Source organism: Oncorhynchus clarkii, chromosome 4 (assembly GCF_045791955.1).
Source record: "Oncorhynchus clarkii lewisi isolate Uvic-CL-2024 chromosome 4, UVic_Ocla_1.0, whole genome shotgun sequence".
Taxonomy (NCBI): domain Eukaryota; kingdom Metazoa; phylum Chordata; class Actinopteri; order Salmoniformes; family Salmonidae; genus Oncorhynchus; species Oncorhynchus clarkii.
The window spans coordinates 78984865-79011495 of NC_092150.1; the positions used below are offsets into that span (position 1 = coordinate 78984865).

General features: G+C 42.5%; 2 protein-coding genes across 3 annotated transcripts; one reads left to right on the forward strand and one right to left on the reverse strand.

Annotated features, from left to right (window-relative positions):
* The first annotated feature begins 2861 nt into the window (after positions 1-2861).
* Positions 2862-19445, forward strand: LOC139407324 (heterogeneous nuclear ribonucleoprotein U-like). 2 transcript variants are annotated; one of them, XM_071151010.1, is made up of 15 exons: positions 2891-3501; positions 4469-4583; positions 6779-6858; positions 7099-7238; positions 7694-7793; positions 8067-8179; positions 11686-11949; positions 12169-12288; positions 13657-13785; positions 14080-14248; positions 14688-14966; positions 15201-15410; positions 15459-15655; positions 15910-16173; positions 17068-19445. In XM_071151010.1, exons 1-15 carry the CDS (start codon positions 3045-3047, stop codon positions 17116-17118), a joined length of 2688 nt encoding a protein of 895 aa, XP_071007111.1. In that variant the 5' UTR covers positions 2891-3044; the 3' UTR covers positions 17119-19445. The 2 variants fall into 2 exon arrangements, with proteins under 2 accessions (XP_071007110.1, XP_071007111.1); XM_071151009.1 differs by having other exon boundaries at positions 2862-3501; positions 15201-15655.
* Positions 19446-20738: 1293 nt separating this feature from the next.
* Positions 20739-22286, reverse strand: LOC139407853 (left-right determination factor 2-like). The gene is made up of 4 exons (XM_071151722.1): positions 22019-22286; positions 21558-21804; positions 21196-21435; positions 20739-21063 (listed from the first exon to the last, which is right to left on the reverse strand). The coding sequence occupies exons 1-4, from the start codon at positions 22284-22286 to the stop codon at positions 20739-20741; spliced, it is 1080 nt and encodes a 359-aa protein (XP_071007823.1).
* Between the last annotated feature and the right edge of the window lie 4345 nt (positions 22287-26631).

The following is a 26631-nucleotide window of genomic DNA, read 5'->3' on the forward strand; positions in this document are numbered from 1 at the left end:
TGTTGTGGATTCGAATTTACACCATAAGTGCCAATAAATGTCCGGATTTAGGCACCTTAACACAGTGAGCTAACTCACAGTTCAGAGCTGTATTTCTTTGTGATTCACATACATTTATTATCAGAGTGTGGCAGTGGACAGGTACCTGATCCCCCAAAATGTTGGGGATCATTTACACAACCCCAAAAGGAATATTTATGAGCGATTCACCCAACCACAACTTCTAACCTGAATGCATTTTTTGAAGATTTGAGGGGGTTGGGCAACGACTGAAATTGGGGTCGAGAGTTAACCAAAATATGTCAGTCATTGCTTCAAGCCACACCCCGGGACACACACCAAATGGAGCATATGTACCTCAAAGTATGTTCAAGAATGTACAAGAACGTTTGGGGAAAATGTGGCATTCAGTAAATCGTTTCCTCAATGTAGTAAACGTTCAAGTGAACTGAACTCTCCCCAAGCTGCCACAAAGTCATGTTGTGGGTTTTATGGTTGGAGTGTCTGGGAAGAAGTTGGAGTGATTCTCTGTGATCTTTTAAGGAGGAGTCTGGGAGAATCTCAATTGCATTCTCCTCGCGCCCTCTCTCCTCACCTCCTTCTCAAAACTCATTGGAGGAGAAAGTGAGAGGTCGGCAGGAAGAGGATCTATTCTTAGAATGGTGGGAAGGCGGTCATTGTAAATGATCATTTTTGTTTTTTTATTTAACCTTTATTTAACTAGGCAAGTCAGTTAGGAACAAATTCTTATTTACAATGACAGACTAGCCCAGCCAAACCCAGACAACGCTGAGCCAATTGTGCGCCACCCTATGGGAATGGAATTAATGGAACTGTATCAAACAACAAACATATGTAAACCCTTACAATGAGCCCATCCTCCTATAGCTCCTCCCACCAGCCTCCACTGTTCAGAATAGGTCTTTATGGACAGATAATTGAATACATGTGTGTGTGTGTCCTTGGGGTCATTTTTAATGTACTTATTTATTATCATGGCTAAAAATGTAGCCCGCTGTGCTTGGTATCTCCAAAATGCGCATAGACAGCTTGGATCATTAAGTTTGCCGAAGACAAAACAATTGTAGGCCTGATCACAGACAACGACAAGACAGCCTATAGGGAGGTCAGAGACCTCACCATGTGGTGCAAGGACAACAACCTCTCCCTCAACGTGATCAAGACAAAGGAGATGATTGTGGACTACAGGAAAAGGAGGACCAAACACTTCCCTGTTCTCATCAAATCAAATCAAATCAAATCAAATTTTATTTGTCACATACACATGGTTAGCAGATGTTAATGCGAGTGTAGCGAAATGCTTGTGCTTCTAGTTCCGACAATGCAGTAATAACCAACAAGTAATCTAACTAACAATTCCAAAACTACTGTCTTGTACACAGTGTGAGGGGATAAAGAATATGTACATAAGGACGGGGCTGTAGTGGAGCAGGTTGAGAGCTTCAAGTTCCTTGGCGTCCACATCACCAACAAACTAACATGGTCCAAGCACACCAAGACAGTCATGAAGAGGGCACGACAAAACCTATTCCCCCTCTGGAGACTGAAAATATTTAGTATGGGTCCTCAGATCCTCAAAAGGTTCTACAGCTGCACCATCGAGAGCATCCTGACGGGTTTCATCACTGCCTGGTATGGCAACTGCTCGGCCTCCGACTGCAAGGCACTACAGAGGATAGTGCATACGGCCCAGTACATCACTGGGCCGTATGCCAGTATCATACCACCCTGCATACCACTGCTGGCTTGCTTCTGAAGCTAAGCAGGGTTGGTCCTGGTCAGTTCCTGGATGGGAGACCAGATGCTGCTGGAAGTGGTGTTGGAGGGCCAGTAGGAGACACTCTTTCCTCTGGTCTAAAAAATATCCCAATGCCCCAAGGCAATGATTGGGGACACTGCCCTGTGTAGGGTGCCGTCTTTCAGATGGGACGTTAAACGGGTGTCCTGACTCTCTGAGGTCATTAAAGATCCCATGGCACTTATTGTAAGAGTAGGGGTGTTAACCTCGGTGTCCTGGCTAAATTCCCAATCTGGCCCTCAAACCATCACGGTCACCTAATAATCCCCAGTTTACAATTGGCTCATTCCTCTCCCCTGTAACTATTCCCCAGGTTGTTGATGTAAATGAGAATGTGTTCTCAGTCAACTTACCTGGTAAAATAACAGATAAATAAAAACAAAACTGGGGCAAAGCTTCCTGCCATCCAAGACCTCTTTACCAGCTGGTGTCAGAAGAAGGCCCTAAAAATTGTCAAAGACTCCAGCCACCCTAGTCATAGGGGTAGGGTTAAATGCAGAAGACACATTTCAGCTGAAGGCATTCAGTTGTACAACTGTCTTGGTATCCCTCTTTCCCTTTCTACCCCCAAGCCATAAGACCCCTGAACATCTAATCAAATGGCTACCCAGACTATTTGCATTGCCCCCCCCCCCCCTTTTATGCTGCTTCTACTCTGTTATTATCTATGCATAGTCACTTTAATTATTCTACCTACATGTACATATTACCTCAATTACCTAAATTAACCGGTGCCCCCACACATTGACTATGTACCGGTACCCTGTATATAGCCTCACTATTGTTATTTTACTGCTGCTCTTTAATAATTTGTTACTTTATTTATTTTTTTGTGTATTTTTCTTAAAACTGCATTGTTGGTTTTAAAGGGCTTGTAAGTAAGAATTTCACTGTAAGGTCTCTACTACACCTGTTGGATTCGGCGCATATGACAAATCAAATTAGATTTTATATTTCTTAGTCCTTTGAGCTGCTCTATCAGTTATTACGGTAATCCACGCCCATGTCCTTCCCCAACACTTGAATACGGGAGGGGTCTGGTACCACCATTTGCGCCGACAAGCCCTTCTGCCATTGAAAAGTGCTAGTAACGCTACTGCCATTTGGCGCAGTTAAATATAGCTAGCAGCTACATCAATTTGCATAGCGTGGCGTCCTTACAGAATTTCCCATATTTGTCATTTTAAATCGTGTTTCAGTTTAGTATTTTTATACAGATATAAAAATGAGTTCAATTAACGTAAAAAAACTGAAAGTTAACGAGTTGAAGGACGAGCTGAAAAAGCGTCAGCTGTCGGACAAGGGGCTGAAGGCCGAGTTGATGGACCGGCTGCAGGCCGCGCTTGACGAAGAGGCCCTGGCTGGAGATGATCCCATTGGGCTGGAGGCCGCGGAGGGAGGCAGCTCTGGGGCCGCTGATGATCAAGAGGACATGGGGGAAGACGAAGAAGACGACGAGGATCCGGTCGAAGAAAGCATGGAGGCCAACGAGGAGGAGGAGAATGGAAACGGAGAGGGAGACCCCGCCGTAGAATGCGAGGAGAACGCGGCTCAGGAGGACGACGAAATGGGCGAGGTGGAAGATGAAGACATGGATCCAATGTTGAAGGAAGGTGTGGACGACATGGAGAAAATAACGTTAGACGCAGAGGATGGTGAGCCTGGAGATCAGCCAGCAGAGGGTGAGTCGCTGGTTCCATTTGAAAATCCCTGGACTGGTTGTCACATGTTTTTTGCTATACGGGGTGTTTTCGTGAAGCCGGATTGATGTATATTGATTAGATAGGGTAGTGTAGCTAGAAAATTGGGGTAATATTGTTTAACTTGGTCCTAACGTACTGCATGGAGACTACCATTGGACTCACGCTTGATGTAATTTTCGCTGAATGGGTGGTTAGCATAGCTAACATAGTTAGCATTCTTTTGTGTAGTTGCTAACTAGAATAGCTAGCTCGCGATTCTAGCGGACGGTGGACAATATTATGCAGGCGCTGGTGGGCTCGTGGTTCTCAATGGTTAACTATATGACTCGGAGTATCCTAAATTCCTATACAAACGGGTTCTCAAACTGGTTCTAGAAACGTAGCTAAAGGCAAGTATTTGAAAACAGTAGTTGGCTAGTTATCTGATTTAGATAACACTAGCTGGCTAAGATATTTTGAATGAACGAGCAAGAAGTGGCTAACTAGCTTTTAAGCTAACTAGCTAGTTAGTCGCGAATGCTATTGTGGGGGAAGGGGGTCAATCAAAAATAGTCTGCAGTTGTTTTTTTTTGTCTGACTTGTCGCAGTATGCTATTGTATTGACCGCAACATCTGAGACAGGTGGACAATGGTCTATTTCCCTGACCTTTTTTAATTAATAGTAACTCTAACCGTAGCTGGGTTATTGTACCCATTTTACTGTGTTTAACGTTACATCTCCTCACATATGTCCTCCAATTGTTGGCCGGCTACAATGTAACCAACCTTACTCCCTGGTCAAAGCAGCCTTAGCCTTCTACTGTCTTCCATCACATTCAATGAAAGTAATGAGGTCCTAATGGACTAGTAGTTAGTCATCTGTGTGGGCTAACCCTACCACAGTCACAGTGCGACCTATCCTTTCAATAAAGGAGCACCTCATTATATTTTTCTTTTATTTCCAAAGGGGATGCGGACAAAGACACGAATGCTGATCAGAAGAATAAGAAGGGTGTTAAGAGACGCCGGGAGGAACATGGAAGGGGCTACTTTGAATTTATTGAAGAGAACAAATACAGCTGGTAAGGATGGGAGACAAAATGGCCTTTGGTATGTCTGAAGCGCCATCACAGCTATGTGAACTGTATTGGCTTTAAGCGCCAATGCATTAACTAGCGACAAAACCCTCACTTAACTTACTCTTGTCAACATTACTTAAGATTCATACATGTTTGAATTGAGGGTCATCCCTGGCTTTTAAATGAACCTTACCATTTAACCCATGCAGTGACCACATGCACCCCTAAATGGACTGCATAATATAGCAAGAGGAATGAACAGTAATGTTCTATTGTTCCCCATTCGGTCTCATTGTGCAGGAAGGTTTACTGTGTACACTGACAAGGTGACGCAACACTGCTAAAAAAATAAATGCATGAGAGAGTAGTAGTGGGGGGGGGGGGGTTGCGTAAGGGTACAAGGATGTAGAACTTTTTCCTGGACGCTCGAGTTGCAGATTGGTACTCTCCACGGACTACTCATTGTTCCTGCTCGCATAGTATTTGTCTTTTCTGATTGTCTCTCTCCACTTTGTCATTTTATTCAGTGTGGTTGATGTTTTTTTTTACAGGAATGCTTTCTCGCCGTACAGTCACACTGTGCATCATGGGCTGGTTTCCAGGGTACTTCAAAGTACTTCAAATGGAGATTCCCATTGAGCTTTTTAGTCCAAGACTAGGCTTGATCTGTCTGGGAAACCGCCTCCGTGTTTATCTGGAACTATATTTGTTTTTTTCATTGACCAAGTGGGCTGTTATCTTGTCATCAAGATGTCACTCTAGCCCAAGTTTCTTCAACCCTGTTCCTGGAGAGCTATCCTCCTGTAGGTTTTCATTTTAACCCCAGTTGTAACTAACCTGGTTCAGTTTATCAACCAGCAAATTATTTGAATCAGGTGCGGTAGATGAGGGTTGTACTGAATTTACAGGACAGTAGCTCTCCAGGAACAGGGTTGAAAAAACCTGCTCTGACTGGTGTAAACTAAGAAACCATTGACTGTGCAGCAGAGGCCTTAGTAGCTTTTGGCTAAATCAATCATGGAATCGCCATCGCACCACCCTGGATAACCTCTGGCAAGACTATATGATCCTTGGTCTGAGTGCAGTCTGACTAATGTGTAGATAAGCCAAAGATGGTGCAATTAGTGGTTCCCCGACTACATATATAGTCAGGTCTAGTGTGGAGAGAAAAACGTGCAAACAAATTTACCCACTCACTACTGTCAGTCGCTCTGGGTAAGAGTGTCAGCTAAATGATTAAAATACAAATGACCACTTCATTTACATTTTAATCTAAGCACAGTGCATTTGAGGACAGAGTAAAATTACCAACCCAAACAGTGTTGGTACAAATGTGAATTAAACCCCCTCCCACGTGACTATCTCTTGTTCTAATTGGTGCAGAGACTCACATTTTCTATCAATGCTACATTATGGTGTTTCTCTTCCTGTGCCCGGGGCAGTGTTTAATCCCGGGGCAGTGTTTAATCCTGCAAAGGCTTCCGTCTACATTCTGTGGACAGACATTTATCCTCATGTTGTAATCCTCGCCAGTGTAAATATTTGTAGGCTAGTTTTATAAACAACTCTTCCCCCTGGGAAACGGCTTGATTCTGTTTCTGAATTCCTTCAAGTTTTAAGTCAGTGTAGCACAATATTCAGCTTGTTATCACTATAGTCCCTAGAGTACAGTTTATGCCCATCTAGGTTATGTGGAACTAGCTTGTTTGCCCCTCTGTTCCATGACCATGGGGCTGCAGATTTCACCTTTAGTGAGAGCAGCTCCACACAGTTAAATACATCCAGCATCTTTTTATCCTTCTTGACCCTACCAGGAATAGCCACAGCCATAAACACAGTTTCTGCACACAAGAAGGCCTATTGGCTATTAAGGCTTTTTATAATAAGAAATATAGCCCCTAGGACTAGTTAATATATATATATATTTATTTAATAATAATTCTCCATCTCTTTGAGGCATCAGTGGACCACTGCAGGTATGTATTTGTCTTGTCGTGATTTCTTTAAAATACACCGGACCCCAGAAGCTTAAATGTTGGAGTTCTATTTCCGCCCATATTGTTCTGGACTATTTCCATCGATGCCCTCTTCTTCAGAGAGGTCATCCCAACCGGATGGCCACCCTGGTAGGGCATTCTGGTTGTGCGACAGGTTCTAATTCTCTGACATTGTTACTGACTGGCTTTGTTCTCTTTCAGGTCTAGTCTCAAGTCTCCACTGCCACCCCTGGAAGAGGAAGATGAAGAGTTTGACGATACAACAGTCTGCCTGGACAACTGTGAGTGATGTTTGGTGTATAGCGTGGCCGACAGTGCTGGGTTTATTTACTCACTCTACAAACGCCTGCTCAGAAGCCATAGCTCCACCTCGCTGTCTGTTTCCCATGTCGTTCAATATTCTCACGTCTCTTCTAGTGTATAGGAATAGGGCTTAAAGACAAATGTGATGGGACACACTATATGGCATGTCAGGGAACTGAGAAGATAACTGAATAATTGATGTGTTTTTTTGTCATCAGATAACTGCGACCTGCACTTCAAGGTGTCCCGGGACCGGTACAGTGCGTCCTCTCTCACCATGGAGAGCTTTGCCTACCTTTGGTCTGGGGGCAGGGCCTCGTACGGCCTGACCCAGGGCAAGGCCTGTTACGAGATGAAGGTAAGGAGAAACACTGCTTCTCTTGTCTAGCCCAGTTGTCATTTCATTAGTAATTATGAATTCGTAATGTTTTGACCTCAGACACCCATAATCATTTTTCTCTATTTTATAATATAAATGCGCCATCAGATTTTATCACCTAGTTGTGCCCTCAAATTGCTATTTATTTATTTCAGCTTTATTTAACCAGGTAGGCCATTTGACGACAAGTTGTCATTTCCAACTGTAACCTGGCCAAGATAAAGCAAAGCAGTGCGACAACATCAGCACTTACACATAAACAAACGTACAGTCAATAACACACTAGAAAAATCTATGTACAGTGTGTGCAAATGTAGGTAGGTAAGAAAATAAATAGGCCATAAAGGCAAAATAATCACTTTAGTATTAACATAATTTTTTATTTATTTGTAAGCCATCATACTAACATTACCAATGTATTATTGTGGTTCTAGTTAACTGAGAAGATTCCAGTGAAGCACATCTTCAGTAAGAACATGGAGGTCCATGAGGTCCAGGTTGGATGGTCCATGGCTACTGGCAGTCTGCTCCTCGGTCAGTATTATCATTCTATAGGGTTTTTTCTCCAAAAATAGAATGGTTCTTATGGGGTGTTGGCTCTCTCTAAAGGCTGTTAGGAAGCATGACATGTAACTTGAAATGATATAGCCTGTTTCAGTTGTAGTTTGCAAGGTGACTATGAAATGAGTGCAGAAACACTGAAATCCAGAAATAATTTCATGATACATTTCTAATTCTCTACTTTTAGTTCCCTGAACCAGTCAACTGTGTATCATGTCTGATGTGAGTTGTATTGTGTCATTGCAGGTGAGGAGGAGCATTCTTATGCCTACTCTGGCAAAGGCAAGAAGACTACCAACTGCGTGACAGAAGATTTTGGAGAGACTTACGATGAGAACGACGTCATCTGCTGCCTCATCGTAAGTAGCCGGCCTCCATTTATTTGTAATAGTTGCCATAATGTAAATGGACAGGCCGATTTTAGAATTAATTTTATGTCAAGAATTCCTCATCAATGAGGCAAACGCACACAAAATATTTATTTATATGAAAACATGATTTGTCTGCCACACCCTCTGTTCATAAAGTAAAACATTTCCACCTAAACCGGTTTGACGACTTCCTTGTTGGTACCAAACATTTTGACCTGTCAATGTTCCATTGAAACTACAAGCTTAAATGTATATGTATTTTGATATTTATATATATATATACACTGCTCAAAAAAATAAGGGGAACACTAAAATAACACATCCTAGATCTGAATGAATGAAATTCTTATTAAATACTTTTTTCTTTACATAGTTGAATGTGCTGACAACAAAATCACACAAAAATTATCAATGGAAATCAAATTTATCAACCCGTGGTCTGGATTTGGAGTCACACTCAAAATTAAAGTGGAAAACCACACTACAGGCTGATCCAACTTTGATGTAATGTCCTTAAAACAAGTCAATGAGGCTCAGTAGTGTGTGTGGCCTCCACGTGCCTGTATAATCTCCCTACAACGCCTGGGCATGCTCCTGATGAGTTGGCGGATGGTCTCCTGAGGGACCTCCTCCCAGACCTGGACTAAAGCATCCGCCAACTCCTGGACAGTCTGTGGTGCAACGTGGCATTGGTGGGTGGAGCGAGACATGATGTCCCAGATGTGCTCAATTGGATTCAGGTCTGGGGAACGGGTGGGCCAGTCCATAGCATCAATGCCTTCCTCTTGCAGGAACTGCTGACACACTCCAGCCACATGTCTAGCATTGTTTTGCATTAGGAGGAACCCGGGGCCAACCGCACCAGCATATGGTCTCACAAGGGGTCTGAGGATCTCATCTCGGTACCTAATGGCAGTCAGGCTACCTCTGGCGAGCACATGGAGGGCTGTGCGGCCACCCCACACCATGACTGACCCACCGCCAAACCGGTCATGCTGGATGATGTTGCAGGCAGCAGAGCGTTCTCCACGGAGTCTCCAGACTGTCACGTCTGTCACGTGCTCAGTGTGAAGGGCACAGGGCGCCAGTGGCGAATTTGCCAATCTTGATGTTCTCTGGCAAATGCCAAACGTCCTGCACGGTGTTGGGCTGTAAGCACAACCCCCACCTGTGGACGTCGGGCCCTCATACCACCCTCGTGGAGTCTGTTTCTGACCGTTTGAGCAGACACATGCACATTTGTGGCCTGCTGGAGGTCATTTTGCAGGGCTCTGGCAGTGCTCCTCCTTGCACAAAGGCGGAGGTAGCGGTCCTGCTGCTGGGTTGTTGCCCTCCTACGGTCTCCTCCACGTCTCCTGATGTACTGGCCTGTCTCCTGGTAGCGCCTCCATGCTCTGGACACTACGCTGACACACAGCAAACCTTCTTGCCACAGCTCGCATTGATGTACCATCCTGGATGAGCTGCACTACCTGAGCCACTTGTGTGGGTTTTAGACTCCGTCTCACGCTACCACTAGAGTGAAAGCACCGCCAGCATTCAAAAGTGACCAAAACATCAGCCAGGAAGCATAGGAACTGAGAAATGGTCTGTGGTCACCACCTACAGTGGTGACCACTCCTTTATTGGGGGTGTCTTGCTAATTGCCTATAATTTCCACCTGTTGTCTATTCCATTTGCACAACAGCATGTTGTGTATTGTCAATCAGTGTTGCTTCCTAAGTGGACAGTCTGATTTCACAGAAGTGTGATTGACTTGGAGTTCCATTGTGTTTAAGTGTTGCCTTTATTTTTTTGAGCAGTGTGTGTGTGATATACAGTGCCTTGCGAAAGTATTCGGCCCCCTTGAACTTTGCGACCTTTTGCCACATTTCAGGCTTCAAACATAAAGATATAAAACTGTATTTTTTTGTGAATCAACAACAAGTGGGACACAATCATGAAGTGGAACGACATTTATTGGATATTTCAAACTTTTTTAACAAATCAAAAACTGAAAAATTGGGCGTGCAAAATTATTCAGCCCCCTTAAGTTAATACTTTGTAGCGCCACCTTTTGCTGCGATTACAGCTGTAAGTCGCTTGGGGTATGTCTCTATCAGTTTTGCACATCGAGAGACTGACATTTCTTCCCATTCCTCCTTGCAAAACAGCTCGAGCTCAGTGAGGTTGGATGGAGAGCATTTGTGAACAGCAGTTTTCAGTTCTTTCCACAGATTCTCGAATGGATTCAGGTCTGGACTTTGACTTGGCCATTCTAACACCTGGATATGTTTATTTTTGAACCATTCCATTGTAGATTTTGCTTTGTTTTGGATCATTGTCTTTTTGGAAGACAAATCTCCGTCCCAGTCTCAGGTCTTTTGCAGACTCCATCAGGTTTTCTTCCAGAATGGTCCTGTATTTGGCTCCATCCATCTTCCCATCAATTTTAACCATCTTCCCTGTCCCTGCTGAAGAAAAGCAGGCCCAAACCATGATGCTGCCACCACCATGTTTGACAGTGGGGATGGTGTGTTCAGCTGTGTTGCTTTTACGCCAAACATAACGTTTTGCATTGTTGCCAAAAAGTTCAATTTTGGTTTCATCTGACCAGAGCACCTTCTTCCACATGTTTGGTGTGTCTCCCAGGTGGCTTGTGGCAAACTTTAAACAACACTTTTTATGGATATCTTTAAGAAATGGCTTTCTTCTTGCCACTCTTCTATAAAGGCCAGATTTGTGCAATATACGACTGATTGTTGTCCTATGGACAGAGTCTCCCACCTCAGCTGTAGATCTCTGCAGTTCATCCAGAGTGATCATGGGCCTCTTGGCTGCATCTCTGATCAGTCTTCTCCTTGTATGAGCTGAAAGTTGAGGGACGGCCAGGTCTTGGTAGATTTGCAGTGGTCTGATACTCCTTCCATTTCAATATTATCGCTTGCACAGTGCTCCTTGGGATGTTTAAAGCTTGGGAAATCTTTTTGTATCCAAATCCGGCTTTAAACTTCTTCACAACAGTATCTCGGACCTGCCTGGTGTGTTCCTTGTTCTTCATGATGCTCTCTGCGCTTTTAACGGACCTCTGAGACTATCACAGTGCAGGTGCATTTATACGGAGACTTGATTACACACAGGTGGATTGTATTTATCGTCATTAGTCATTTAGGTCAACATTGGATCATTCAGAGATCCTCACTGAACTACTGGATAGAGTTTGCTGCACTGAAAGTAAAGGGGCTGAATAATTTTGCACGCCCAATTTTTCAGTTTTTGATTTGTTAAAAAAGTTTGAAATATCCAATAAATGTCGTTCCACTTCATGATTGTGTCCCACTTGTTGTTGATTCTTCACAAAAATATACAGTTTTATATCTTTATGTTTGAAGCCTGAAATGTGGCAAAAGGTCGCAAAGTTCAAGGGGGCCTAATACTTTCGCAAGGCACTGTAGATGTATGTGTGTGTATGTATGTATGTATGTATGTATGTATATAATTATTTTCTATTGCAGAACTTTGAGGGCGAGGAGGTGGAGATTTCCTTTTCTAAGAATGGTAAGGAGCCAGTTGTGGCCTTCCAGGTCAGTAAGGAGTCCCTGGCAGGGAGAGCTCTCTTCCCCCATGTCATCTGCCACAACTGTTCTGTGGAGTTCAACTTTGGCCAGATGGAAACACCCTACTTCCCCCAGCCAGAGGGCTACACCTTCCTGCAGCAGGTCGCCATGGACGACCGTGTACGCGGACCCAAGGGACCCAACACCAAGAAGGAGTGTGAGGTAACTATGGGAACCCATAACGTCACTGACAGTGACTTGTTTGACACGAAGGCCTCCCTAGCAATGGGATCTATCCTTGGGTTCAACCAATATTTCAGAATAAACGTCTAGCAAAATGTAACAGATACAAAAAATAAAACATGCCTTTTTCTCACATGTATGTGCATAACTCCTTCTACCATCGTTACTGATCTGTTGTGTATATGTGTGTTATTTTAGGTGATTGCTATGGTAGGCCTGCCCGGCTCAGGAAAGACCACCTGGGTGAACAAGCACATCCAGGAGAACCCTGGGAAATATTACATCCTGGGCAGCGACACCATCGTGGAGAAGATGATGGTCAGTGTTTTGACTCATGGTGTTTGGAGCCTCCAGTATTTTAGAATGTGTTCTCTCTGTACTGTTCTGAGAATGGGGTTCTAGTTGTCTGTCAATTTAGTTTGGATAGGACTGGAAGTTAATTTCACAATGTTCCCTAAAAAAAACATGTAGGCACTGAACAAATTTCAGGTCTGAGCGCAAACTTGAATGTTGTGAAAATTCTTTGCAACTTCCAGCACACGTTTACTGTGATCACTGAGGCTGTACCTGCTTTAAGTTAGTTTCAGACAGTGGTCAAGTAGGCTACTATAGCTATTTCATTATAATGTAGACCAGAGTGGCCAACCATCAAAAACAATGGAGAAAATGCATCCATAACATTTTAACACGGAAATAGCTATACAATCATTCAGCCTACATTAACCTGTTTATCCACTTGTATATCGGACAAGGAGGTGACAATGTTGTTTGATGTAAGAAACCACTTTCCAAATAAAATCCCATACCATTATTACAGAATCAGACACATTATGCTACCCTCTTCCTATTGGCTACATAGATTATTCAAACCTGTCTCAAAATACAACCCTGCCCTTTAAGACAAAGACCTGTACATGTTTTGTTCTCTTCGAATCAAATGTATTTATAAAGCTCTTCTTACATCAGCTGATATATCAAAGTGCTGTACAGAAACCCAGCCTAAAACCCCAAACAGCGAGCAATGCAGGTGTAGGGTGCAATCCCTCCACCATTGCTGACTACAAATGATCTATAACTGGGCTAATAACTCACTAACTAGCAGAGGATATGAACATGCAGCTCTCACTTTGATCTCAAAACAAGTGCATCTACTCACGACCACTCATGCTGTAAACGCATTCCAGCTCAAAGTGAGTGGCACAGATCCACATATGGCAATGGTCTATTTGCATATAGGCCTACTGCAGCTCTGATTTGTTATGCTGCACGGTTTGATTCGTGCATGTCAATACAATAGAATCCTACCCCGATGCGTTCTGCCTACAACAGTCTCTTGCATAGTTTCTGCATACCAAGTCTTGCAAAGTTAATTTTGTTTCGGTATGTTGCTTTGAAAGTGACTCTTGCATTGATTTGAACACAATTCCCAAAGTAAGGGGATAGGTTGATAGTTTTAACTAAGGGGGAGAACTCTGAACGTCACTCAAATTTCTAATCTCGTGCTTCTCTGTGCGGGCTGATATTTCTTCTGCGTCGCAGTCCTGGGGGAGCTGTGCGCAGCTTAGAGGGAACATTGGTCTGATCCTAATGGTTGTATAAGCAGTCCCTGGTCATTTGGCACGGTAATAACCTGTCCTATGTATATGTGGTATCTTGTGGCACAGCTATTAATTTTTCTCTGTGTAGATTGGCAGCTTGAAGCGTCAGGCGAAGGACACAACTAAGCTCACGGCCATTTCCCAGCGTGCTCCTCTCTTCCTGGGCAAGTTCATTGAGATCGCTGCTCGCAAGAAGAGGAACTATATCCTGGACCATGTAAGTCTTCATATTCTATACAATCACAGCCAATGATTTCATACACTTTAAACTGACCTTTTAGTCTGTCGTATTGTGAATAAAGTATTAATCTTTGAATATACATGGAACAAACGGTATACTGTATGTAAATACTGATGCGTACGTCATGATATAGGGTAGAAAGGCTTGTATGAGAGACAGTCTAGCACTGGCCTATATAAAGTGCCAACAAAGCAGCCCAAATCCTTTTTATTTCTACTCCCACAATCAGTCAACATTATTAGTCATTTCCCCCATCCTTCCTCTCCCCAGACCAACCTGTCTGCCCCAGGCCAGAAGAGGAAGATGTGTCTGTTTGCTGGGTACCAGCGGAAGGCTGTGGTGGTCTGCCCCTCAGACGACGACTACAAGGAGAGGGCCCAGAAGAAAGCAGAGAGCGACGGCAAAGACGTGCCCGAGCACGCTCTCCTCAAAATGAAAGGTAACAACGTGAGCTACTATACTAATAAGTGTTAAAAGTAGACTGGCCTCCTGTGCTAAAAAGCTAGCTATTGTTATCACTAATCCAGAAGCCTTCAGGAAGTTGTAGTAATACGGTAAGGACACGTACACTGATTTTAACCTCCCAAAAAACAGACTCGTTTTCATATAAGCATGGCTAACCCCTCGACGCTTTGCCCAGTCGTGGCTGTCTGTCACAAGTGGCCACATCAGGGGGGCAGAGCGACCCTCTCCTAAACTCTGTCAGGGGCACTACCCCTGCCTCTGGACCTGGTGGAAAGAACACAGCGCTTTCCATGATCCTTCATCACTTCAAATCTATTTTTTTTTGTTATGGTGGACATCATAGCTATTATTCATACACTAGTCTTTCATTGGGGCTGTTACTTGACCATCGTTTAATGGCTCTTCTCGTGTAGGATTCTTCACCCTGCCAGAGGAGGGCGACAGCTTCGCTGAGGTGAGCTACGCTGAGCTGCAGAAGGAGGAGTCCTCCAAGCTAGTGGAGCAATACAAGGAGGAGAGCAAGGCGGCCCTGCCGGCTGAGAAGAAGCCCAACCAGGGGGCCTTGACCCCCAATAGAGGAGGTGTTGTCCGGGGTGGAGGCAGAGGCAAGAACCAGTTCAACCGTGGAGGAGGACCCGGCCAGAGAGGAGTTGTACGAGGAGGCTTCCAGCAGAGGGGCAACTTCAGAGGAGGTGGGTTGTTGGCCATATTGGTCAGTTTTAGCCTAGCAACCAATTGCTAAAATGTTCCTTGTTTTGTGTGCACTTATCTGATAGAACTGGACAGGTGAAGTCCAATCAAACCACTTTTTCCAATCAAAGGCCTCTGCCCTTACACTTTAATTTCTCCTTTAATTATTGAGTAGTAGAGAAATGGCTTCCTAATCATTAAAGATGTGTGTGTCCAACATGTCTGCCCCCACCCAGCTCCAGGTCCTCGTGGTGGGTTCACTCGCCCCCCTCGAGGCTTCATGCCCCCTCCAGCCTTCAGGGGTGGATTCGCCAACCGGGGCAACTTCAACAGGGGCGGCGGCCTCATGGCCCCCCAGCGTGGGGCCCCAAGAGGGGGACCAATTAGGGGCAACATGGGCTACAGAGGTGGAGCCATGAACAGGGGCGGTCCACCAATGAACAGAGGTGGAGCCAACATGAGCCGGGGAGGTGGAGCCAACATGAGCCGGGGAGGTGGAGCCAACATGAGCCGGGGAGGTGGAGCCAACATGAGCCGGGGAGGTGGAGCCAACATGAGCCGGGGAGGTGGAGCCAACATGAGCCGGGGAGGTGGAGCCAACATGAGCCGGGGAGGTGGAGCCAACATGAGCCGGGGAGGTGGAGCCAACATGAGCCGGGGCGGCGGAGGAAACAGGGTCAACTTTAACCAGGTGGGTTGGGTTGATGCAATGGAGAAATACACATTGGTCCTGCTTTATTTGAATATTCCCCTATAGAGGGTGTGCAGATGCTCAAACGATCGACTGCAACTTGTTGATATTAGCAACTTGCTAGGATTAGGGTTGGTGGATAGTTGAACATTTCTAAACCATCTTTAGGAGACTATCCAAATAGTGTTAGAAAAGGTTAATGTTACCATAGTGAATTGAATAGGGAGATGTTAATAAGTGTGTTCCCTCCCCAGGGGTTCCAGCCCAGAGGAAGCAGCAGCCGTGGAAACTTTGGCAATAAGAGCAGCGGATTTGGTGATGGCAGGAATGCTGGAGGTCGTGGTGGCGGATTTGGGGACAGTAGAAACTCTGGAGGACGTGGCGGGGGATTTGGGGACAACAGGAACGCTGGAGGACGTGGCAGGGGATTTGTGGACAGCAGGAATGCTGGAGGACGTGGAGGCTTTGGTTTCGGCATGGACAAGGCTCAGGCCTTCAACCAGAGCTGGCAGCAAGGGGTGAGTTTCTGTTTGATGTCAAAAGGCAAATCCTAACTTGTTAGCCTTGTACTACAATTGATACCACTGACTTTGCTGGTAACTGCTTTGAGGGAAAATGTACATGATGTGGTTTTGACCTAGTTACACTAAAAAAGTATGTGGACATGTGCTTGTTGAACATCTCATTCCAAATTCATGGGCAGTAATATTGAGCTGGTCCCCCCTTTGCCGCTATAACAGCATCCCCTCTTCTGGGAAGGCTTTCCACTAGATGTTGGAACATTGCTGCGGGTCCTTGCTTCCATTCAGCCACGAGCGTTAGTGAACTAATGTTGGACGATTAGGCTTGTGTGCGGCACCTCGGCCATGGAAACCCATTTCATGAAGCTCCTGCCAAACAGTTCTTGTGCTGACGTTGCTTCCGGAGGCAGTTTTGGAAGTTGGTGATGAGTGTTTCAATCGAGGAGCATGCTTGGCCTACCACTTCGCTGCTGAGCCGTTGTTGCTCCTAGATGTTTCCGCTTCACAATAACAGCACTCAGTTGACTGGGGCGGCTCTAGCAGGGCAGAAATTTGCCGAACTGACTAGTTGGAAAGGTGGCATCCTATGACTATGCCACATTGACAGTCACTGAGAAAGGTATGCTCGATTTAATACACCTGTCATCAATGGGTGTGGCTGAAATAGCCAAATCCACTCATTTGAAGGGTGTCCACATACTTTTGTGTGTGTGTGTGTGTGTGTGTATATATGTATATGTGTGTATATATATATATATATATATATATATATATATATATATATATATATATATATATATATATATATATATATATATATATTTGTTTGTTTGTTTGTTTCTATTTTATTTATTTCTGTCTGCGTCTAACTCCCTGTATCTCTGTCCCCAGTTATGGAACCAGAAGCCATGGAGACAGCAGTATCAGCCAGGATACTATTAAAGACTTTCTGATCAAAAGGACTGGTGGAAAATAATGGAAACTCACCACGAGCCACAGACGTCCGTCTCTCCCACCACCTGTTTTTTTTCTAGAACCAACTTTTAAATTAAAAACAAAAAATACGACAAGACTATGGAGCAACATTCCACATGAGGAAAGGAGTCTCTTTGAAGCTTTATGGGTTTTTTCATTTGATTTTGTACATTTTATGATATTTTTCCAAATTTTAAAGAAATCCCATGCTTTTAAAAAATCCCATGTTTGAGAAATATAGCACAACATTTTTGCTCTGCTTCAGTGAAATGTCTGAAAGATTTTCATGGTTGTGCTTTTCTTCTTTTTTTTACTAAATGTAAATATTGTTTGTTGTATAAGGAGTGAGAACACTTACTAACTGAAAGGAACCATCTTTTGAGGCATGGTAGCAATATTATTGTTAGTGATTGTATATGTAGTCCGTAAGCAACAAACAGTTATTTTGCGTCAAACGCCATTATTAGATTTGTCTATTGTTATTTTTCATTATAACGTCAAGCATGTAATCTAAACTCCATAGATCTACAATAAACAACATATTTGCTTTTTTACAAACTTCTATGGCTTATGACTTTTAATTGAGTTCAAAGGTTACCTAAAGTACCTTTTGAATGGGCAATGGCCTGGTTTGCTACTTCAAACAACAAGGACATCCGCCCTCATCTCACCACAGTTGGCGCTTCACATTATGCTACCTATTGATGTAATTCATCCATCATTGATGCACAACTAGCTTTTCTTTCCATCTTCAATGATGCAAAAGATTCTCAATAAGAATAAACTAAGAGCGACTAGGGGTGTATTCCCTAGGGAGCAAGTTAAACGGGGAGGGAGCTTTTGAAACCGGAGTTCCTCCAATAGAAACTAGTTTTTCGTTGCAAATGTTTTCAGTTTTTGATGACACCCCTGTTCATCTGGATGCATTGTACTTTAAATAACTATTTGAGCAAAGTCATTTCTATAGGACAGTTTCCGTAGGATATTGGAAGCCATTTTAGCACTACATTATGCCTTTGATATTGTCATTTTGTGAATTGTATATGTCTTGATATTTAGGGCACATTACTGATTGTGGAACCTGACGAGGCTTGCTTCTCGGGTGTAGATTGAAGTGTACTTTTATTTAATTTTTCCATATGTTTATTTGGTGTTGTGGCATTTTTATAACCTGGTTAAGCTTTGATTGCTGCGTTTGTAAATAAGACTACACATTAGGCTAGTCCTACATGACCAAACAAAACATTTCCCCATTGTTTACGTTTAATGTTCTGTGCTATTTGAACCTAGCCTGATTGCCAGTCTGTGCTATCATGCCAACTCCTTGTCACTCATTGTCAATGGGAGATGGCAAGAGCACAAACATCTGGGACCAGGCTAATTTAAACCACTGTTTTAATGGAAGAGTATATCAATTATGTGGCTGGTTTAGCACATGTTCAACACTCAGTTGTATGCTATATTGAAAATGGGTGGTGGTAAAAACTACAGCAGTTTGCATTTACACCAGCAAATAAAGGGCTACGTCATGTCAGTGTATACCCACCAATACCCTCACTGATACTAGATGTGAGCGACATTGAAACATTCAAAACTCTCCTTCTGTAGTGTGTGTGTAATGGAGGTTCCAGAGACCTGAAGACTTGCGTTAACTCCCGAATGCTACAGCGTTGGCTTAAGATCAGTGGGCTAACAGTCTTGTCACACAGACGATCCAGGTTCAAACCAAGTCAGAGTCATATGGTTAAGTTGTGTGAACCCTCTGATCAAATGGATTGGTGGCGGTGTAGCTGGACAATGGCAGCTCTTACATTTAACCTCATGCAGCTCAGGCCGAGTAGCCTACCAGCAGTGTTAAAGTGATGTGTGTTCCACTATAACATTGTTTCTAGATCACTGAAAACCATTGTATTGCGAGTCCATTTTGTGATTGTTTCATTAGCTTATTTAACATTTTATGAACATGGTGTACTGTATATAGTTGACCACCGTTTTTCTTCTCTTATCATTCCAAATTGTATGGATGACCATGAACTGATTTCCGTTATGCTTCGTGATAAAGCAAGTGAAAAATAACTCAACCAAACAGATACATTTTTCATTAAAGTCATTTGTTTCAGCAATGTGTATTACTTTAACTGAGTACTATTCAATTTAATATACTCATTAAGTTGTAGGTAACTTTTGGCTTATCTTCCTGCTGAGATCTCTCTTTTTATTGAAAAAATGTTTTGATATTTTGTGTTTCAGTTATGTTTTTCAAGTATTTTTGTCAATAAAGTGAATGACGCTGATGAAATTGATTTTTTTTTTATTATACAAAATAGAGCTTCTCCCTCAATCTCCAAGGGGAGGTTTCCTGGACACAGTTAATCGTAGTACTGGACTAAAAATATTCATTTAGAATCTCCATTAAAAGTACTTTTTAGTCCAAGATCAGGCTTAATCTGTGTCTGAGAAACCTGCCCTTAAGGTTAACTTTATATCTGAACGTGATGTAAAAGGAAACCTAGCTGTCTATTGCTGCTGAATCTAACATTTCAGAAGTCTGGATGACACCAGCTGCTTTTCCAAACCAGGAGCACACAACAGGGTGCCTGGGATTGTCTCCTGGTATTGACTTTGATATGTGTACCCAGACTGCCCTCAGCTCTAAAGCCTTATGTACCCCATTAAAATGACAAGACCCCCCTCGCAGGCTGCAAATTGAGCCTTGATATTGTCTATAGAGTTCTCTTCACAGGACTATGTCTGAGGCCTATTTATCTGCTAAACCAGATGTAAACATGGAGCTGTAAATATGCGCTCTGAGATTTTGTGACAGTGTCTGCTCCCTATTGGAAGCAAACAGCCAGCACACTCAGTCAGGAAGCCGATGCTCAACAAATCTGTTTAACCATGCCAGCGCATACCTAATGCTCCTTCACTGAAATAAGTTATTAGTCATTAGATCTGTTATTGACTTAGTACCAACTAAATACAGTGCCAAATAGGGAGATAAGGTGTAGGCTTAGCTGGAGACAAGTGTACTGTTTGTGTGATGGGTGTAAGAATTTCTTGGTGGCTATAGCCTGAAATAGTGTGGTGGGTGTAAGGATGTCTTGATGGCTATAGCCTGACATAGTGTGATGGGTGTAAGAATGCCTTGATGGCTATAGCCTGACATAGTGTGATGGGTGTAAGGATGCCTTGAGGTCTGTAGCCTGACATAGTGTGATGGGTGTAAGGATGCCTTGAGGTCTGTAGCCTGAGTGTGATTTTCCCAATCATGCCTTGTGGAAAATAACAAAATCAGACTTCTTAATAAAAAAAAAAGTATATTTAATTCTGAAATCATCCATAGTATTTACAGCTTAAAAATATAACATTTGAGACTAAATCAGACCGTTTTTTCTGAGTAATACAGTATACAACTCATGAAGTCTAAATTATGAATGAATTATTTACAAAAAAATAATACAAAGTGCTTGTGAATAGAATTTGTCTCAAGAGATCTGTCATGCTCCCTCTTATTATATTCCCACTTTCAATAGAAAAGTACTTGGAGTTAATTTGGAGGTGCCCTGCCCAGTCTACAACGCTTGACTTCAAACTATGGAGATGTTGTCCATGGTGCAGGCACACGACTCCACGATCATGTTGGGGAACTCGGCCACTTCTATCTCCGTGTAGTCACCCTTCTTGACCAGGTACATCATGGGCAGCGGGGCGCTCTCCGCGATGGTACACTTCCGCTCCCCGTAGCCGTAGTTTCGCTTGGGCTGCTTGCACCCTCCAGCGCATCGGTAGGCCTGGTAGCCCGCTGGTTCGATTATCCAATACTGGGTCCACGTGAGCGCGCGGAAATTGATGAAGTATTTTTCTCTGCAGCACGTGTCCTTATCTGGATTGATTTCACAGTCACCTCGAGACCTAAACAGAAAATGAATAGGGAGTCGTTAGTTAACTTGCACTAATTGATGCGTAAAGGTAGGGTAATTGTTACTGGACCAACGTAACAATTTAAAAATATATATTTTGAATCTGTATAACAGCGCGCCTTACCCAAACTCTTCGAGGTTGAGTGTGTAGAGGATCAGCTCAGGTTTTCCCAAGGTGTTTTCCGTCTGGTCCTGGGTGGTAAAGTGGACACTCTTGGCCATTTCTGCCGCGTAGCTGCCAGGTCTCTCGCCCTCGATCCACACCTCTAGGTTCATAGGTGTTTTCTGCTGCGTCTTTGACCAATAGTGCACACCCTGTGTGACATCAAAGCTTATCCAGCCAGTCTCATGGATGGGGATCAACCTACAGGAAATAAATGGTTGATTAAAAACCTTGCACATAGGTTCTACATTATAAGAACAAAGAACAACACATTGCCTAAAGGAAATTATCTGGACATGAAATGGCTTTGCGTAAAATCTTACCGTGAGTCCACCAGAGATGTTGTGTTGGAGCCGTTCTCCAGCATCTCTACCCAGTAGATGGAGACTCTGGCGTTGTTAACCGGACGGTGGTTCCTCCTCTCGGGCATGGAGCGCTTGTGAGGAGGGGCTTTCTTGTACAGTTTCAGTTCGGCCATGGTCACCTCGCTATTATGGGGGATGCGGGTGTCCATGTCAAAGACCATCCGTTGCCGAGTGGTGTCTGAGTACACAAACTCCCCATAGATGTCTAATAGAACAGAACATAGAAAGTATTAAGTATTGAGTCTAAAATTCTCACAAACATGCATGGGTTGAAACTATGAGTGCACACAAAATGCGAGTACACAAAACAGTCATTTGTGCACCTGTGCCAAACTCGGTCTGCAACAAGTATGTATAACATCCAAGCAATATATTGCTATTTTTACGTCTCAAGCAGGCCTACTAGAAAATGATCTTACCTGCATTTCCTGGGATTCCCCTCAGAATCCCCGCCAAGCTTGGCAGAGACCTGCGCCGCCTTTCGTGGTGCAGCTTCAGCATTGACAGGTATTTATTCTTAATATGCGCAGGCATTACAAGATTCTCCAAATCCCTTTTGTGAATTTTCGGAACTTCATCCAGTCCTAGTTTTTGAAGCAGGGTATCCTTCATGTCCTTGTGCGTGAAAGCTTTGGACACAGTGAATAAAGCCGCAGCACACAAAACGCAGGCACGGAGAAAATCCATCAGAAATCTTCCCAACGGGTGTCTTGTCCAGCAAGGAGAAGACAACTACAGTAGCAGAGAAGCTCAGAGCGAGAAAGTGGTCCCCTGACATCAGGGGGCCCTTATAAACACCTGGCCCTCCCAGTCAGTCATTCGCATATTGAGAATGAGGGGGTTGGGCAGGGGGAACGATATACTATCTCAACAAAAGTGTGACATTAAAAACAACGTCCACATCAGGACATCAGAAGTGCCATACTTTAAACGGTAACTAATTTCACCAGATTATATTGTATCAGTATATTTTATAGATTCATTTAAACACCATTCCTTTAAAATCGTAAAGGGATTTTATACAATTTATATCCTTCAATTTTATACAAAGCATTTGTAAAATTCAGTCTCCTCCATATCGTTGAGAAGTCTAGTGATGTTTGTGGCAAAAAAAAGAATAAGTTGCAGTAAGAAAACTCCTAAACACAGCATAGTTATTGGATTGTTATGGGTTGAGAATATTGAATTGATCCAGAGGCATACATGTAGTAGCCTATTTGTAGTATAGTTCTAAGTAATGTTAGTTTGCAGGATGAGATGATTACAAATTGGTTGGTATTAAATGTTCCTATATGTTAAAATCATCCCAAAGGATGGACACTTGATTGATCAAATATTTTGATCAATACTTAAGTACATTTAATATATAATATATATTTATTTATAACAAATGCCTTCCCATTGACTCTTCTTCTTGTTGTCTACATCTGCACAGGTGTTCCAGACAGCCCCTGCCCATGTGAACCTGTGCTGTACCCTACACACCTACACAGCCTACACACCCTGATGTGTACATTCCACTGGACAATATAAAGCAAGCCCAGTCTGGCAACTGTATGTCAGTGTTTATTTCTGTCTGTCTAGCAGCCATTTTAGTTGATCAGGGGCACCATGTATGGCCCATCACTTGTGTGGGGAGGAGGGGCCAAGGGGATTAGATGTTTATTCCAAACCCATCACCCCTTCTGCCCCTCGGACAGATTAAAATGATTAGCCAAACAGACAGTTAATCCAAGGGCCGGAGTGAGGATGTGGATTGGGAGGCTCTTCACATGTTGATGATTATCTTATTCCACTGCAGGATTTGCCTTGCCTATTTTGTCACACAAACATAAGAAGAGGGGCTGGTTTTCCTAGAGTGGGCCCTAGTCTGTGTTTGTGTATTGGGGCTTATTTGTTCGGAGATGTCAGACAGACTAAAGGAGGACACAGGAAGAGTAAATGACAGATGACTGTCAGGGGGACATTGTTAGCCGCATCTGAAGACCACACTCAATGCCCTTCTCTGGAACTACTGTTTTCAAGGCTGTTACAAAATGTTTATTCTAGTGAGCCATTTACCTTATGTTCATATTCTTATATTTTATTATTGTTGTTGCATTGTCAAGAAGGAACCTGCAAGTAAACATTTCATTGGATAATGTATACCATGTGTATCCTGTACAGTATATATGACTAATAAAAGCTTGAAACTTGTTTCCCATTTATTAGTTAAAGTGGCTGAAATGTATGGCTACATACATCCAGACCTGGGTCAAATAGACTTGTCAAGTACCTAAACTATGCAGGATTCATTTTACCAGGTACACTGCCTATGTGCACCAAATTATATGACATCAATTTGACCCAAGTCTGCATACATCAATCACTACATCCTAAAGTCTACATAAACATGTGAAACAATTATTTGCATTTTAAGAAATATTCAAATCAATACTACTTATATACATTATAGGCTACAATAATTTCCACACCAGTGAACATGTGATCCTTTCACTAACAAAGTAGTTTGTAATGTAAAGTTAGCATATGCAATAAGATTGTCTGATGATTAGAAACACCACAGGAGACATGTGAATTCAGACCAGATGCATTGGGTCAGCCTATACATAGCCTATGGATCTAAGTGATCTCTTGAAAGCACAAAACTTTCCCTTCCATTTGGACCCCTAATTTAGTAAATTAAAATACCTTGTGTAATATTTGTCAGTCTTTTCCCCTTCCCTTCTCAATCACAGACAAGACAGGGCGCTGGTTCAAAGCACAGATGCATCTGATTCTCCCAATGTGCCATTCCTCTTCAATCAGAGGCCTGCCAGCTCCTACAATCAACAACAGAAGTGTTAGTTAACATCTCACATCTGCATTAGAAAAGCTGTCCAATTTATCTGTGATCCGCTTCCTTTTGTGAAACATAAAATCCCCCCTATGCATCTAAACATTACAAAATGGTATAATGATGCACATGACTGTAAAATCAAACATCCGTTCTCCTTCCACGGTTTGAATTGATTATAGAGAAAGAGCTTAAAATGACATTTATCAAAATGTAAAGTGTATGAGTTTCTGTACATTTGCATGGACTTCACTTCAGCACAAAATCAGCAGGCCAGGCCTATTATTTTGAGCATCTCAAATGAGAGAATGAAGCTGTGTGTAAAAGTCAATATTGAAGTTGTAGCCCACATGATTTAAATGACATTACACTATTGTCACTAACTTCCTAATTATGCTATATCCTGCCTGATCTCAACATCAAATATTGAAGAAATGCAATGTTTGCACGTGAATTGCTCTACTTGTAGGCTAATTGCCCAGTGTTCAAGTGGCCAATGTTGGCCAATAATCCTGTGCAGGGACCAACAGACCAGGCTGGACAGTCAGTTGTATGGGCTATTTAATTGACAAGGCTATAGCCTAATTATATTTTATATTTTATCACAGTTAATAGGGTCTCCAAAGGAATATGACTACTTGGTTTTATCATAGTAGTTTATTTCTGTCTGTTCAGAGACTATTGGAGACTTACTATCTTGAAAAGGAATATTGTATCAAATTGCCTCTATGCCCTACCTAGGCTACAACAGTATACATCTATCTACTGTAGATGCTTAATTGACAGGTGAGATTTCATATTTGACATTGTTACGAAATGATTGACAAACATGATGTAAATCAACTAAAGTAACTTTTAATTACCTTCTGGATGATTGTCAAATCTACAATCGGTATCTGTTTGCAACTAGTTTCGATTCAAAACATCAGTAAAAGGAGTCGATAAAGTTCCAGGGCTCTCCAATCCTGTTCCTGGAGAGCTATCATACTATAGGTTTTCAATCCAATCCCAGTTGTAAACTAACTAACCTGTTTCAGTTTATCAACCAGCTATGTATTAGAATCAGGTGGGCTAGATTAGGGTTGGAGCGAAAACCTATCTCCGGGAACAGAGTTCGAGAGCCCTGCGGTAAACGAATGAACGAACGTAAGTAATATCCTTGAATCAAACCTACCGGTACAAGGCAACCATCCCCATCCAATAATTATACAGAATTGATGGCTGTGAAGATTCGCCAGGGGGCGCGGTTGTTCCAAGATATGTCATCAGATCCAATTTGCCACTTCCTTGGCCTAGTACTAGCCTGTGTTGAAAATATAATAATAAACATGTTTGCTTTATTAGTTCAACACCGATAAGCATATTTAATGGCACAGAATATAACGCAATGGTTTTATACCTTCTCGATCATCATAGGGGTGGTAGAAGATTTTTTAACAAAATAAAATATCGTTTTTGAACACTATTTCCAACTGTTAAACACATAACATGTTTGAACTATTGTCTTTGAAATGTAAATGCCTTTCATGTTGATAGCTCGGCAACACCATATTATGCTAGCAGTACTTTTATTTCTGATAATAAGCTGCAAGAATACAAACATTGGCTGATACGCTGGAAGATAATGTGGTGATAATGAATATTATTGTCAATCAATGAAGTCAATAGTTCACATATTTGACATCTGGTGAGGTCCATTGAAAAATGAAAATCTATTAGATTATTCTAATTTTCCTGACTGGTAACTAAAGAAAAAAGCTAGCCATGTAAACTACTTTGTGATCTATCCCAAAATTATTTAGTGTTTGTTGCTTGCTAATGCTGTGTTCACAACATCTTGTAATTTCATTTAAAAAAAAGTGAAAGCAGCTCTGGATATACATTTTAATGACCTCCATGTTTGATTGTATTGTCCAGTTCAAAACGTGATGCACCCAACTCGTATTTACTATTTCACAAATGTTAATTACTACCTTCCCACTTGGTTATGAATGCAGCATGACTCAATGCAATGTGCAGATACAAAAATAAATTGTGTTAAGCAATTAAAGGGCCTGTTCTCATTCTTAAATGTGTCATTCCATTCTATACCAATCAAATGAAATGCTGAATACACGCTGAATACAACAGGTAGACCTTACCGTGAAATGCTTATTTATGAGCCCTTAAATAAACTAAGTAAAAAAATCTATAAAA